The 14,333-nt window shown below is 43.7% G+C and overlaps 2 protein-coding genes across 2 annotated transcripts in view; both read right to left on the minus strand.

The window, feature by feature from the left end:
- Nucleotides 1–597, minus strand: part of ALG8 (ALG8, alpha-1,3-glucosyltransferase) — a 15,047-nt gene extending 14,450 nt beyond the window's left edge. Inside the window, exon 1 of the mRNA XM_009286135.2 lies at nt 529–597. Within this exon, the coding sequence (XP_009284410.2) occupies nt 529–597 (69 nt within the window). The remainder of the gene's footprint in view (nt 1–528) is intronic.
- Nucleotides 598–5,900: 5,303 nt separating this feature from the next.
- Nucleotides 5,901–13,173, minus strand: KCTD21 (potassium channel tetramerization domain containing 21). The gene is made up of 2 exons (XM_009286137.2): nt 13,070–13,173; nt 5,901–7,398 (listed from the first exon to the last, which is right to left on the minus strand). Exon 2 carries the CDS (start codon nt 7,366–7,368, stop codon nt 6,586–6,588), a length of 783 nt encoding a protein of 260 aa, XP_009284412.1. The 5' UTR covers nt 7,369–7,398; nt 13,070–13,173; the 3' UTR covers nt 5,901–6,585.
- Between the last annotated feature and the right edge of the window lie 1,160 nt (nt 13,174–14,333).

Genomic DNA, 14,333 nt, shown 5'->3' on the forward strand with positions numbered 1-14,333 from the left:
CTCCTCGGTGGTTGTGGGACCAGGTATGGTGTCGGGTGGTGTGGGGCCACCAGCGGGGCTGGGTGGGTGGCGATCCAGGGTGGTGTGGGGTTACTGGGACCACATACGGAGTTAGGCAGTGCTGGGCCTGGGTGATGCGGGGTTGGGTTGGGTGGCGTGAGGCCGCTGCGGGGCTGTACTTGCAGCAGCCTGGGCTTGGGCTGCTCCTGGTGTCCAGCATCTCAGTGAGGAGGGGAAAGGCTGTGGTACCAGTTCCATGTTCATCATTACTGGTCTCACACAGGGTTGGCATCACCTGAGCGCAGCCCCAACTCCATCCCTTCATGCTCCTTCTCTCCATTTACTAGAGCTGAGAAATGCTGTTCCTACAGGGCTCAACGTCAGCCATTGCTTCTTCCAGGAGACTCCCCTGTCCCTGGGATACGGTTAAAGAGATGGAGGGCTCTGGCTCACCCTGGATCTGGATGCTCCTTTGCATCCCCTCTGCGATGCCGGGCAGGGTGCCGGGGAGCCCACCACACCACTCACCATCGGCACAGGCTTAACCCTGTTGATCCGGGACAGAGACCAGCGTCCCCCCCACATGCCCAGAAACATGGTGTCTGTGGGGGAGTTAATGTTGGGGGAAGAGCGTGGGGGAATTTATGGCAGCTCTCATGCCAACAGCTGCCTGGCATCGGGCAGAAGCCACTTTGAATTACACCAGCTTAGCTCTGCTCCAGGGAGGTGCCATTTCCAACCGGTGTCACTGGGATCTGAGTTAGCTTCCAGGTATAAAGTGCTCTTTCAGAGAACAAGCTCAATTTTTTTAATACCTGGAAGAAATTACCAGCCTGGAGGGTGGATGCATGCAAGGCTGATGCCCTTTCACTTCCTTACAACAAACCTTCATCTATCTGGGAATAGTACCTTGTAGGGGCTGCATGAAATCATATAGATAATACGTGAAACTTATTTTTTCCTGTACAGCAGCAATATATTATGGTCGGTTCAAACTTGGGGACTAGAGACAAGTTCAACAGCGGTAAAGCATTAGGGTTTAGAAGGGTTTTCACTGGAGAAATGAATCCTCTGTTTATAAACGTTTGAAACATAAATGAGCTAATGCATTTTAAATGGTTTTGATTATTTAGGAAGGCTTCTTCATCCAAGTTTTCTAAAACTGCACATTTTGGGGGAGCAAATTCTCAGCCACGGGGATGCACTGTTTAAAATCCTTAGAGAGAGGAAAAGCTATAGATTCAGCAAACATTGTTGCATGCTTTTCTCTCAAGAAATGTATGTCAGGCAGAGCTTCATTCACATTTTATTTACTGTTTTCTAAAATACATATTAGTTCACAAAAGAGTTACAGGCAGAGAAATGCAACCAGATTTTTAAATGCGATAGCCCTACAGGCTCTCTATGAAAGTGGTCAGAAATAAAAAACATCTTTTGACACTTTCCAAATAGTATTCATTCAAAAGCGTGGCTTTTAGTGAATTGAGGATCAAATTCTGATCAACGGGAAAATCCTACAGTTAGGAGTAGGAACAAGAAAATAACAGGGAGGGGAATGGCAAGAGGAGGAAGAGAAAAGGAATTGTTCCATACAGCCCTCCCCTATAGCTCCTTTTTTTTCTGAATTCATAGGGAAACCATCCCTTGTGTTATTTCCAAGTGAATCTGGGAGCATGATCTGCATATTTATGCTCGATCCAGCCCTCACACAGAATATCTACATGACTGCCTGTACTAATTCACATATGAGACTTTTACGGGGAGGGCCACATATTAGCACTGCTTGTACCCTGCATGTTTGTGTCCATCAGTGTGTGGATATGGGAGTCATTACAGAATGGCAGTTAAATATTTCAAAATATATTGAAATTTTGAGCAGTGACACCAAATTCAAAGGGGTGGGATGAAAATGAAACTCCTCAAAGGCGTCTTCTTCGTAACTTCTCCATTTATCTGTGAAGTATCAGAAGATTCTAGGTTTATTTTCCACAGTCTATGGCACAGGCTGAAGGCAATATTTATCACTCCCATCAACCTTACATATGGACCCCACCAGCCTTTCCTAGAGTGGGAATAAATCTGATTGATTGCGGGTATTTACTGCCAGCGAACTCATGCAGCAATTTATACTCGGCAACCCAGTTAAAACAGGGGTAACTACAGCAGTGCATGTGTTTGGTGCTGTAAAGCACGTGCAAATTGAAGCAAAGCTGTCTGCTCCTGACGAGTTACTAGCGTAACTCTTGGCATGACCGATATTTAAGTTCCGTAATAGGAGATTAAAACTGGAAAGGACCAGTGAGTCATTCTAATCACAGCCTCCTTCCGTAGCAAAATCTTTGACTCCATTGTTATCTTGCTGGGTTTTTTTCCTGAACACATCAAGATTCTTTAGTCTCTCCCTTCTAAATCCTGGATTTCTTGTTAACATGTGAATTCTTCCAGGTCTAACTTTTTACACGTGTTTCTTTTATTTCCCTACCATCACCTGCAGCAACAAACACTCCTCTCACTGACTCCTAATGACCTTTAACAACAGCTGATGAACTAAAGATGTCTTAGTATTTATGTATGGTTTCAGTCCCTTCATTATAACTGGACATTGTGAGATATTTAAGAGCTATCAAGCCTAAAAACACATAAGAGAAATCCATGAGTGATTCCTTCTGGGCTCCACTGAGATGCTTCATAATAATCTTTTCGTCATATAAGAAATCCCACTGTGCTATGCACATGCCCATATCCGAAAATGCCATTAGACTACAGCTAATAACTTATTTATCATCTGCCCTAACTCTGGTATTTTTCTGCTCTAACACTATTGATCGCTCTATTCAGTGGCGCTCTCAGCGTTTAGGCCATTTAAAAAAAAGTGCAGGACTTTTAGCCTCATTCTGTGCATGAAGGTGTTGAGGGAGGCAGGCGTATGGCAGAATCGGAACAGGAGTTACGCACCGAGATGTGGAAGCAAGCACCCTTCAGACTTCAAGGGAAAAAACCTCACTAGATCCTTTCCTTGTTCTCGGGCCCTTCCAGGAAAAAAATTAGTTTGTTCTGAGAGTGAATATTCCACTCAACAGTGAAATAATTTTTAGACGTTACTGCTAATAAATGCCAAGTGCTTTTCATGACTAGCGATGGGGTTGCGCTGACCTTAATATGGCTTTGTTTATGTTCACTTTAATTCAGGAAAACTCCTGAGAAGAAGAATCATCAGTGCTGTTGACTGGTAAACAAAAACAAGTTACACCTCTAGGGCTCAGAAAAAGAAGGTAAACAAAAGCCAGCCAGATAAAAAGGGAACAAATGTTTTGGAGAGAGAACATTCCTATAAACAGGCATTATAACGTAACTCACAGACTGCAAAATTACGGAGCAGCTATGAATTTAGCTTAGTGTGTAGTTTGAAATAGCTACTGCGTTTGTGTAACATATGTTTGACTGCAGTCGCAAGTGATTCACTTACCGCTTATTTCACGTACTGGATTAGCATGCAGAACGACTGTGGCATTATAAATAGTATCTCCTGCTTAAAGATGTTTATTCTCCTTAGCAATTTAGAGGTACCTCAACTTTTTCTATTCCTCCCAAAGCCTGTCTTCACTCATGTCTTTATACTTGTTAGAAATTTTGCATCTCTTTGCATATAGAAGAGTGATATTTTGCATCTCTCTGCATACTAATAAATGACAAAGATTTGTGGCCAGCTGTACCTTTGCCTGATTTAGTTACCCAAGCACAGATAAATGTGTATTCAAGTGGTCCATCTTTTGCGTAATAGGCAGATGGGTTAAATAACTCCAGGAGAAGACCCAGGTTCAGTTCTCTCCTCGCTCTGTGGGGATTCAGACCCATATTTCCATGTCAGCAGAATTACCCCAGTTACTGTCCAGGCCAGGGTGGGGGACTCTTCATTTCTTGTTTAGACTGTTAAGAAACTGTGTAACTGCTTTTAGTGTGGGTGCTGCTACAGTCCAAAGAAAAGAAAAGGGGATGAGGGCAAAGGGGAAGAGTAAATGCTCTAGATTAAGCTATGCATAGTGCTTCTGGGGACTCCTCTTAACATGCCTTTCACCAGAAAATGCAGTAATGATTCAACTCTCCCAGGGAATAGTTTTATTTTGCTGAAACTGAATGGAGCAGTACCGATCCAGAGCTCTAAAGGGCGTAGATCAGACTTCTTCCCCCTTCCAGATGAGATTTAAGTCCACTGCTCTTGCCCTTGGAGAAATTCAAGCTGACAGGAAACAAATTACTACAGATAAGTATTATTTTAATCCTGACATACAAGAACTCCCATTACAGATCATTTAAAATCTACTCTCAAGGGCGTGGGCTAAAAAGAAATACTGCCAACAGCCCCCAAAAGCTCTGTTAGCATAAATCCAGCAGAGACGTATCTGTTTCAAGGCATAGATTTGGTGAAAGAGGGTTCCTGTATGGTATTTTTACAGATCATAATCATATTACCTGCATAGATCATCACTGTGAATGTCCAACTGGCTGGCAAACTCATGTCAGAAATAAGATTCACACAGGAGTTGCTTTGCTTTATCAGTGGCATGCAGCAACCCCTGGAACAGATTATTCCTGCTTTATAATTCAGGACAGGGATGGGGGAAAAAAAGTTCCTCCTAATGCAACTAAAACTAGAAGAACATGGTGACTCAGGTTGGAATTTAGCCACAAAATCCTGTTTATACTCCTCAAAATTCACAAAACTTGCCAGGTTTAATGGCTCTGAGGGCTTCAAGCACAGTCAGTGCTTCCTAACAACGTGGTCCCACGTATATCATGCTGGTTTAGCACCAAGTCAGACAGGGGAAGTGGTTTGTTACGGGCTGCCAATAGCTGCAGAATGTGCATTTTTACCATCAGCATGCTGATTTGTGTTGTTCATGCAATTACAGCTTGGGACAGTAGAAATTTATTTACCTCGCTGTATTTTACAACAGGAACAAAATGCTTCTTTATGCTTGTTCACAGGTCAGCTTAATGTAACGACGGGCTAGTTACTTTGGGAAACAAGAACATGAGCATACTGAGCTTTGCAGCCCTGTGCTAAGAACTTTTGGAAGCACTGAAATTCTAAATGCAGAACTTGGTTGTTGCATTTTCCCTTCTATCTCATTAGAGATAACGGGAAATGTTCCAGAGGGTCTCTCATGCACATGTAGCAATCTGGTTAGGGAAAGACAGCTAAGATATTTTTAAACATAATTAGCTGAGAATGAACCACCTTGAATGTGGCACAAATGATGTTTAGAGCTAACGTGCAGGTAGTGGATTATGATCTTCATTATAGCACAGACCGGGCTTGTAGGAAAGAGCTTGACCATTGTCATCACCTCTGGTTTCCCACTGCCTTTCCTCTGACAATCTGACACTAAAGCCAAGCAAGCGGGTAAAATGCTAGCTTAGTCATCTGACCATTTCACAGTGATGTAAAAAATATGGCTCAATGCACCAGGATAGGAAAAGCGAGCCTCTGTTTTTGTAATGAAAAACACTAGGCGTAACCTGATGGGAATGTTGTCTTTTCAGATGGAATCCATCCTACCCAGAGAGCATCCCATGCACTCCAGGCACTGCTGAAGGGAGACGTGCCCAAAAGAAGGCCATGTCCAGGCAGAAGAGGCTCAAACGTTTAGAAGATATTTGGGGGCCTCTGCCCCCAAATCTGTCTCCGCCTCAGAAAGTTTCAGCAGCATCCTCCAGACAAATAGAAGATTGTAAGAGAAAGAAAAGGACTAGTTGTCTTGGATGCCTTTGGAATGTATAAGTAAAGGTTTAAGAGCATCCAAAGCAAAGTTCCCCCACCAGCCACAATCTTCTCAGTCTGTAAGAACATCATTCTCTCTGCTATGGGTTCCTTGGTCATTCCCCGTGCCAGTCACATCATTCAAACACGCCCTCCTGAAAGCAGAACAGAGCAGGGGCTTCCTCACAGGGTTCAGAAAAAAACCATCAGCTTCAGATGGTGACAGAAATCCTTTGTTGAACCCAAACAGACAGGATCTGTACTCATTTGCAGTTTGCACCATCCTTTACAGCTATATTGAGTGCGTGCGTGTGGGGAGGCTTCCCCTCTGTGGATCCAAGGCTTCTTGGATGCTCTGCACAGGTGATATGGCAAGACATGGAAAACGCGCCCCCCGGGCTGTCTGCTGTTCTTGCAGCTCCGTGGCATCTTTCACTGCATCTGATCTCCAGCTACCTTCCAAACCGTGATTACTGAACCCTCACATCACCCTGGCAATATAGGTTAAGGATCACGCCCATTTTCCAACTGGAAAATGTAAGGACAGAAGTTACGTGATTTTCTCCACAATTGTATGGCAGGTCAGAGGTGGAGGCAGAGACAGAACCGATCCTTAATTCAGGTGTTAGACAATATTCCTTCCGTCTAGAATATGGACATATTCTGAAAGGTCGTATTGGTAAATACATTAAAGGAAAATCATCTCCCTGTTAGTGACTCTTAATCCAGGTAAGCATGATTCTGAATTAGGCTGTAAGTGTGTTTTAAAGGGAAACACTTAACCTGTGTTATCTCCATGCTGGCACCATAATAAACAGCCATTCCTACTTGTACCGAATTAGGCGAATAATCTTATTATTCATGAAATCTGAAGTATGTGGATGAGAAGAATCTATGCAGAAACCATCACTCATGGCTATTTTTAGCACTTCTTCCACAAACACCTGGAAACTATTGATTTGCTTATTATCTGGCACCACCCAGAGTCTCTTTAAGTTCTGCCTGGTGTACTCCTCTTCGGGAAGGCCTTCCACACTTGCAACCCAATCCAAGGTCAAATGGTTGGGGTCCTGCAGGTAGCTGGATATTGAAGAGAGGTTTCCGTTGAAGCAATAGTAAAGTTTGGAACCGAGAAGCTTCAGGAACAGACATGACGTGGAGAAGATATGAGCACTGAACACTTCCATGTTGGAGGAAGACAAGCTGTAGATCTGGGGTGCTTCCCGGACGGTGAAGTGAACAGTCTGCGTCTTCTGATCGAGGGTGATGTTGAGCATGGCATTCTTCTCCGCTTTAGAAAGCTCCACCTCCTTCTCCTGCAAGGCGTCAATCAGTGGTTGAATTTGATAGAAATCTACCTCCCGTCGAAGTAAGCCCATTTCTTGAAAGTCTTCAGGGAGGTCCAAGTGAGAAGTTCGTAAGAAGTTCAGGATATAGCGGAAGATTTTGCCATCTCTGTCAATAAAGCAGTTGCCTTGGCTGTCTTTCTTGGTTGGGATCTTCCCGCTAAACATGGCCCCCAGCATGGAGTCTGGAAAGCTAGTCAGGGTGGACAGAGAGGTGGTATAGAGTTTTCCTCCAACATTGAGCGTGATGGGTTCTGACATGATGGAAAAGTCACGATGCTGGGACTAATTCTAAAAAAAAAAAAAAAAAAAAAATCCATCACCACACATTTAGCTGCATTTACCTGTTTGAAAGGTTAAACTACGGAGATAAAGAGTCCTAAATATATAAGGGTAACTACATGGCAAGAATTCAGCATAGAAATTAGAAGTGGGGAATTACTTTTCGAGGTTGTATCTTGAGAACAAGCGTAAGGGTGTTTTTTCTCCTAACAGACTTGAACAGGACTTTGTTTAGTTCAGTTTAGCGCCAGAAATCATGAGTCTTCCAAAACTTTACAGTCATGCTAGAAGTGAAATCTCTCCCACGGATGCCTACAGCAGACTGACTGCTGACTTCAAAGCAGGAGTTATGTCCTGGGCTCACCTGATCCCATCTCCCTCATGAACACAGAATGTAGAGGGGAAAAAACTGGACAGGACACATCCCAACATCTTCCGTGGCATCTGAAGATGTAAATAAAGCAACAAAGCTGTTGCAGCAGAATCCCCTGATGCACATTTGAGTGCAGTCAGCCTAGCAGGGAGCCAGCGAGCAGTGCCGCTGTAAGCACGCAACAGCCTGCAGTTCCATTCAGTAAAAAAACCACCGGGCTTTCTCCTTCCAACGTGCTTTACCTTAGAAAACATTTCCTAATTAATTGGGGCCATATCCCAGTTGACGTAGTTTCCACACAACTCCTCTGCAATCAGCTGAGACGAATGGAGGGTGTGATTTTATAGTGCAATTAAGCATCACTGCCTCTGGAAGGGACATACCTCCCTTCGCCCTCCACCATATCTTCCTCCTCCCTTACACCAGCTCTGGCACTTACCTGACCCCACAGTGAGCCAGTTTAGGGAGAAAAAACATCGTTTTCTATTCAGGATATGTTTCTGCTACACTTTGGAACCAGATGAATGCCAAGGCTGGTGCAAGGGAAGAGGAAGGAGCTATGTAGCCCCTTCCATTGCAGATCAGCTCAGCTGCCTTGAAAAGCTGGGCCCTCATTCCTGCTAGCTGAGGACCTGCAAATCTGTTTTTCCTTGTTTGCTGAATCCAAATCAATCAACAGTTCATTCCCAGTTTTACTGTTGACTTAATCAGCAGGAAACCCATCGATGTTTGCTTGCAGAGAGGTAGGAGGTAGCTCTTGCTGTAGTAACTACGGTAATTCAACAGAAAGCTGCCAAACAGCTCCCTTAAAATTAAATTTAAGTGCAGGCATTTTCCTAACTAGTCATGGAACAATCATAGACACTATGACACTATTATCAGCTCCAGAGTCACAGCAAAATACAGATAGGAAGAACGTCATCTTGTGCTGAAATATCAATTCTTTTATGGCTGCTAAAACTCAAATAATGGGGGTAATGGCTAAAACAAATATGTCTCCAGATAGCAAGCACATTTTGCTGTGAAAGACTTGCTCACCCGAAGGCAGTTAATGAACAGGTCAAAGGAGAATCTGTATTTCACTTCTCGTTTAAGACTAACATTCCACTCTGTTCTCTAACCCGCTTTAGCCCTTAGCACACAGTGTATATTTCACTGCACAATAATTAATGGAAAGAAGCAGATCTCTAAATCCACTGAATGCTTTGCCTGTGTATCCCTTAGTCCCATGTATCCAACAAAACTGGCAAATAAAGACACATGCGTAGACCGACACAACACCCTGTCTATGCCCATGACCAAAGACCATCCTTGTGACTAACCTCAGCCAAGTATACCCTAGAAAAAACTATTTGTTCCAGTGCTAAACTCCCCTTAGCACTGTAGTCTCAGCGTACGTCCCACTCCTGAAGACTTCTACCCAATTTAGAGTCCAGGGCTGTTTAAAACTGATCATATAGAGGCTGCAACTGGTCTAATTCTATAGTATGAGTGGCTGCCATGTATTTTTTCCCCTAAGGGCTTGCAATACGTCTGTAAAAGCGTTGCTACGAGCTCGATCTGACATTCACAAAAAGTAAAATGGATTTTACTTTATTCCAAGTTTCATCAAGCAGAAGCGTTCCCTACATCTCCCTGCAAATAACACAGCCTGTAGAAGCAGGACTGGCAGTGACCCCAAAAGCCACGTTCGTTGCTTCCCATCTCTGCTACCCCTCAGGCTGCTTTAGACTAAACAACCCAAATTTTTCTGTTCTTTCTTCATAGGTCATGTTTTCAGATTTTTGAGCCCAAGCCTGCTTATCTACACCACAGGAGTAGTCTTCTCATGCTCTCTGCCAGCCTTAGCCAGCTGCAGAGCGAGATGTTTCCCTTGATGTGACAGGCTTCACTTGGCAGAGCCCGTTGTCAAGAGTCACGGCCTAAAGACCACCGGATGGTCCAAAGATACAGGTTTTCATTTCAAACTTAACATCCACCCTAGGTTTATTCTGATCCAAAGACTCACTGGCTATGTAAGTTGAATGAGAGGCAGACGTCTCAGTCCAATCTGAACAGATAACGTTAAAATACCTTGTAACTGGTTTCTTTATCAGCAGTCTCAAAATGGAGGCTGCCAACAAAATATGGCAGTAACATGAGCTTTTCGAAGCTGAAGACCACGTCTATGCTGCCAGCAACAGCATCAGAAATTTGACCAAGCTTTAGCTCCGGCGTTGGAAGAGTTGTAGTAGGGTGTAGTAGCACAGAGCTCGGCAGACACGGCGGTACCCCCTCCCCGCGTGGGCTCTGCTCCTCTCCCATCTCTGGACGCTGCTCAGACACTGACCAGCCTATTCTGCTTATGGCTATTCTGCAGTCTACAGACCCCCACAGGCTGGATTTCAGTCTCCCAGGACGCCAGCGTGCTTTTATTTTGGACCTCCCCACTGCCCCCGCACTGGATTAAATTTCAAACGTTTAATGATGCAAACATCTGGCCCATGGATAAGGCTGCAGGATAACTATTCCACAGCTGTCGCTCATCAAGTGGAATCAACATATGACAAGTTAATCATCTGCTTTTGCTTAATTCGTCCCATTACTTGCAGGTTTGTATCTTTATAGTGTGAAGATGAATCTGATCGTCTGGCAACCTCGGAAGACCCAAAACCGCAGCACAAATGAGCACATATACGTCTACTGGATTCATCATCAACCTGGACTGAATGCATTGACCAACCAACGTACTTGACAGTAGCTGGGGAAAGAAAGTCAATCTTTGCTGCTTTCTTCTCATAAGCATGTTTATGAAAAAAGTTTTTCATAAACCTGTAAAAATTAAACTTAAATGGGTTGTCAGTTTTCTCTTTGCTCATCCAACCAGCATTTGCAGTCCCTACCCCCGTTTATCAGGCCTGGGTACTTTTCTAATGCAATATAAAGGTTCTCCAAGAATACAGCACGGAAATCGCTCCTGCTTGGTGGCATTTCCACAAAAGGGAGGTACCAAGAGAGCATCTGATCTTGGACATGGGTGGCTATAACCTGCAGTCACGAAGGACAAGTACCAATTGGCTTACGGTTCTTGGAAGCAGAGGATTACAGTAAAGCCCTTCATGGAGCTGTTCCCCAAGTAGCACTTAACATTCATTCAAATTAGATCAGCTGGAGATCTAATTTGAGAGTTGAAGATGCGAATCTGGCCGAAGAGCACAGGATTTATTTTGTGCTTTTAGAGTGACTTGTATTTGAACACATCTTTCTTTTTAAACCAGATGTATTTAATATCACGGGGGAAAAAAAATCTGCGGTTGATTTAAAGGCATAATCTTTTCAGGTGATGTAAATTGAGAGAAACCAGCAGTGGTGAACTTTTTGGAAAAGTCAAACTGAGCATTTCAGCCGACCAGGGCTTGTAAATTTGACCTTGGGTTTTACTCACAGGAGCACCCTCAACAGATGCATAGAGAACACTTCTGTAACAGTCTTCTGGCCCACGAGTTTAGCTCAGCAAATAATTGGTTAGAACCTGGGAGAGCGATGAAGGTTGACGCAGCAGGAAGGTAAGAAAGAGCGTGTGAAATGACAACATCTACCTGTTTTCACTTACCGATGCCTTCACATATTTGGAACCATCAGCTCAGTTCCTTCATTATCCAGAACAATTCCTTTGTTTAATCATTTCAAATGTAGAGGAGCTTTGGATAAGGTTACTTCCCCTCTTACGTATTCATCACATTTAAGAGTGCTTTAATTAGCTAATAAATAAAATTCTGTATACATAATTTAACTGAGTGCCTGTTTTGCCCAACTTGGCAAAAAAACCCCAAGTGTACAAGTACTCATTAAAAAAAAAAAAAAGCATTAGTTGCGATTTGCCAACATAAGTAAAATGTAAAGGAATGGCACAAATATTACTATGTATTTAACCACTCTGAAAAATGGGTACAACTGTAGTCTATCCTTTTTAGCCAAAAAATGCAGTTTAATGGAAAGTCTAAAGTTATAAATATGTTTATATGGTGTTCAAAGAGACATGGATCTTTCCTTAAGACATATATATATAAAGCCAATTTTTAACAGGATTTGTCTGGTTACTTATTCAGATAAAAAATGGTAACTTAGATCCTTCCAGTTAAAAATAATCTGCCCTGAAACAGCAAGTTTATGAAACACCAAAGAAAGATGGTATACCTGGTTCTGTTTAACAGTCTCATTGAAGATTTGAAGAAAACTCTCTCTGCATTAACAAAATAAAGCTAACACTAGTTTAGCCGAAGCTATAAATACCAGCAGGGCAGAGAAGAAGATACTAAACAGAGCAGAAAACAAAACAAGAAGTTTTTATTTGGGAAAATGTGTAGCAATGCCTTGATTTCCTTGGCAAGTAAACCCAAATACAGGTATTTCTTGGGAAAATATTGCTTGGAAGAAGCAGCAGTAATCGATTGCAAACACAGATTTCACTTTACAAATGGCAGGGAAGAAAAATGAATCAATTCTCTGGGATTTCAGAGGCGGCGCCTAAGACAGGGCTGACAGGCTGATCCTAGTGTCGTTCAGAGGATCTCATTAATGAAATTAATTAAACGCAGAGCAAGAGCGATCTGTAATTTGGCAGGAGTGGATCACGATGAGTTGTTAAAACAGGGTTTCCAAAGTCCATCCCACAGGTTGCTTACGGCCTCCGAAGCCTTAACGCTTAAAGGCATTAAAGGTCGTAGCATCCCCTGAAAAATGAGTTAATGGATGCTGTGACAGCAGCAGGGTCTTTTGCTGCCAGACGTAGTGATGTGTGGCCATTTACACAGTCATTGACCCTGGTTTTAATTTTATACTTGAGGTATTACACTGCTGGTTAATTTTATAGTGTAGCCTTCAATAGCCCACCCATAAAACATCCCTCCACGACCAAAACTGTGGAAACCTGTATTTAAGATGGTGAAATATGCGCAGCTTCGTTAAGAAATAGTTGAGGAGTAACAATGGACTGCAAAGTACACACACAGCAGCAAAAAAAAAAAAAAAAAAAAAGGAGATGAATTATTTAGGCCGGCGCAATGAAGGATGCCTAAGTGGCAATAAAATTAAAGCAAGCCGGGGACCATTTCTGCTAAGCATCAGGAAGAGCAGCCAGACTAAAAACCTCTCTGGCTTTCTGAGTATTGCCCAAGAGAGCTGGTGAAAGCCACATCAGCTGGGTAAATGTTACGAAAGGCTGATCAGGTAATGCATTATAGGAAGTAATCCTGCATTGGGAGGGGCAGGATTGATTTCAGCTAAAAAGGAGGTATGAAAAAATAAAATAGAAATGTATCTGGGCACCTGTATGGCAGCTGGAGACTTTAAATGTGGTTTGGCAGGAGAAGATGGGTGTTCGGAGGACGGGGCTCCAGCCTGCTTCATTAGAGTGCATTAATGGCAATCACATAATCGGGCAAAGATACTTCTTTCTGCTCAGTGCTTGTTCTGCTTTGAGTTTTGCCCCACATTCCCCACGCTCGGCACGTATCGCTTTGCCCCATCGCATCTTACTGAAACCCGCGTTTCGGTTGGAGGTAAAAATTCCAGTTTCCACGAAACACCCGAGTCCTGAGAAAAAAAAAAACCCTCATGAAGTTGTGAACTCCAGATCTGGGCACACCCAGCCCCGTGGCACTTGCTGCGACTGTACCAGTTTCGTGCCTTGTCCCTTCTCAAGGGGACAATTTCGCAGAGCAAACCCAGACCCTTAGCTACCAGTTTGTGCCCTGCTGTGCCATGGGGACTGCAGACGCGGCAGTCTGAAGCCTAGAAGTCACCCCATGAAAGACAGGAGAAAAAGAACAACAAAAGAACAACAAAGGGAGGGTAGAAACAAAATAAATAGTATTTAGGGGATTAAATAATAAAGTATTTAGGGGATAAAAAAGATAAACTCAGTTGACCGCTTACCTAGCCAGCAGCAGCCAGTAGGCATTAAGTGAGAGCTGGATTTAAGGAAGGATTTGGGACAAAATCCGTCGCAAGGACGGATTCACCCTCCCTTCGCGTACCCCTGATGCACATTTATTTACCTCAGCTCATCCTCAACTACAGAAGGTTAAACATTTGCAATGTGGTTTCTACACCCTATATACTTATTTATAGTAATCTTAGAGAGGAAAACCCATGTTTTCCCATCGCTGCAGGATGGACACACCTAATTTTGGACACGCAGTTAATATCAGCCCCTCCAATAAACATAGTGCAGCACTTTACTTAGTGGCTTAAAATTCAGTCGGTGAAGCAGAGCGTGGCGTGTCTGCCAGGAGCTCTGTATCCCGAAATGCAGCGCCGGAGGGGGGCCAGCAGCTGCTTTTTGTTTCGGGACTGTTGTGAGCCACTGGAAATTTCCAGCCAGCGTTTGGGGAAAGGCCGCTCGCCCCCGAGGCTGGCGCGGAGGACACGGGTGACGAGCTCCGGGAGGGGACTCAAACTCCCAGCAGGCGCGTGGCAGGAAACGACGGCTCACCCTTCCCTTCTCGCTGCACGACAGGATCAGTATCGATCTGCCGGCGGCTGCGATACCCGGCGATAGACACACCGAATAACCACCCTCGGGGAGCAG

Source organism: Aptenodytes forsteri, unplaced genomic scaffold (assembly GCF_000699145.1).
Source record: "Aptenodytes forsteri isolate BGI_AS27 unplaced genomic scaffold, ASM69914v1 Scaffold231, whole genome shotgun sequence".
In the NCBI taxonomy this organism is placed as follows: Eukaryota; Metazoa; Chordata; class Aves; order Sphenisciformes; family Spheniscidae; genus Aptenodytes; species Aptenodytes forsteri.

Bases quoted from the DNA above. Each gene is read 5' to 3' on its own strand.
- KCTD21 (XM_009286137.2), bottom strand. From the start codon at position 7,368: ATGTCAGAACCCATCACGCTCAATGTTGGAGGAAAACTCTATACCACC.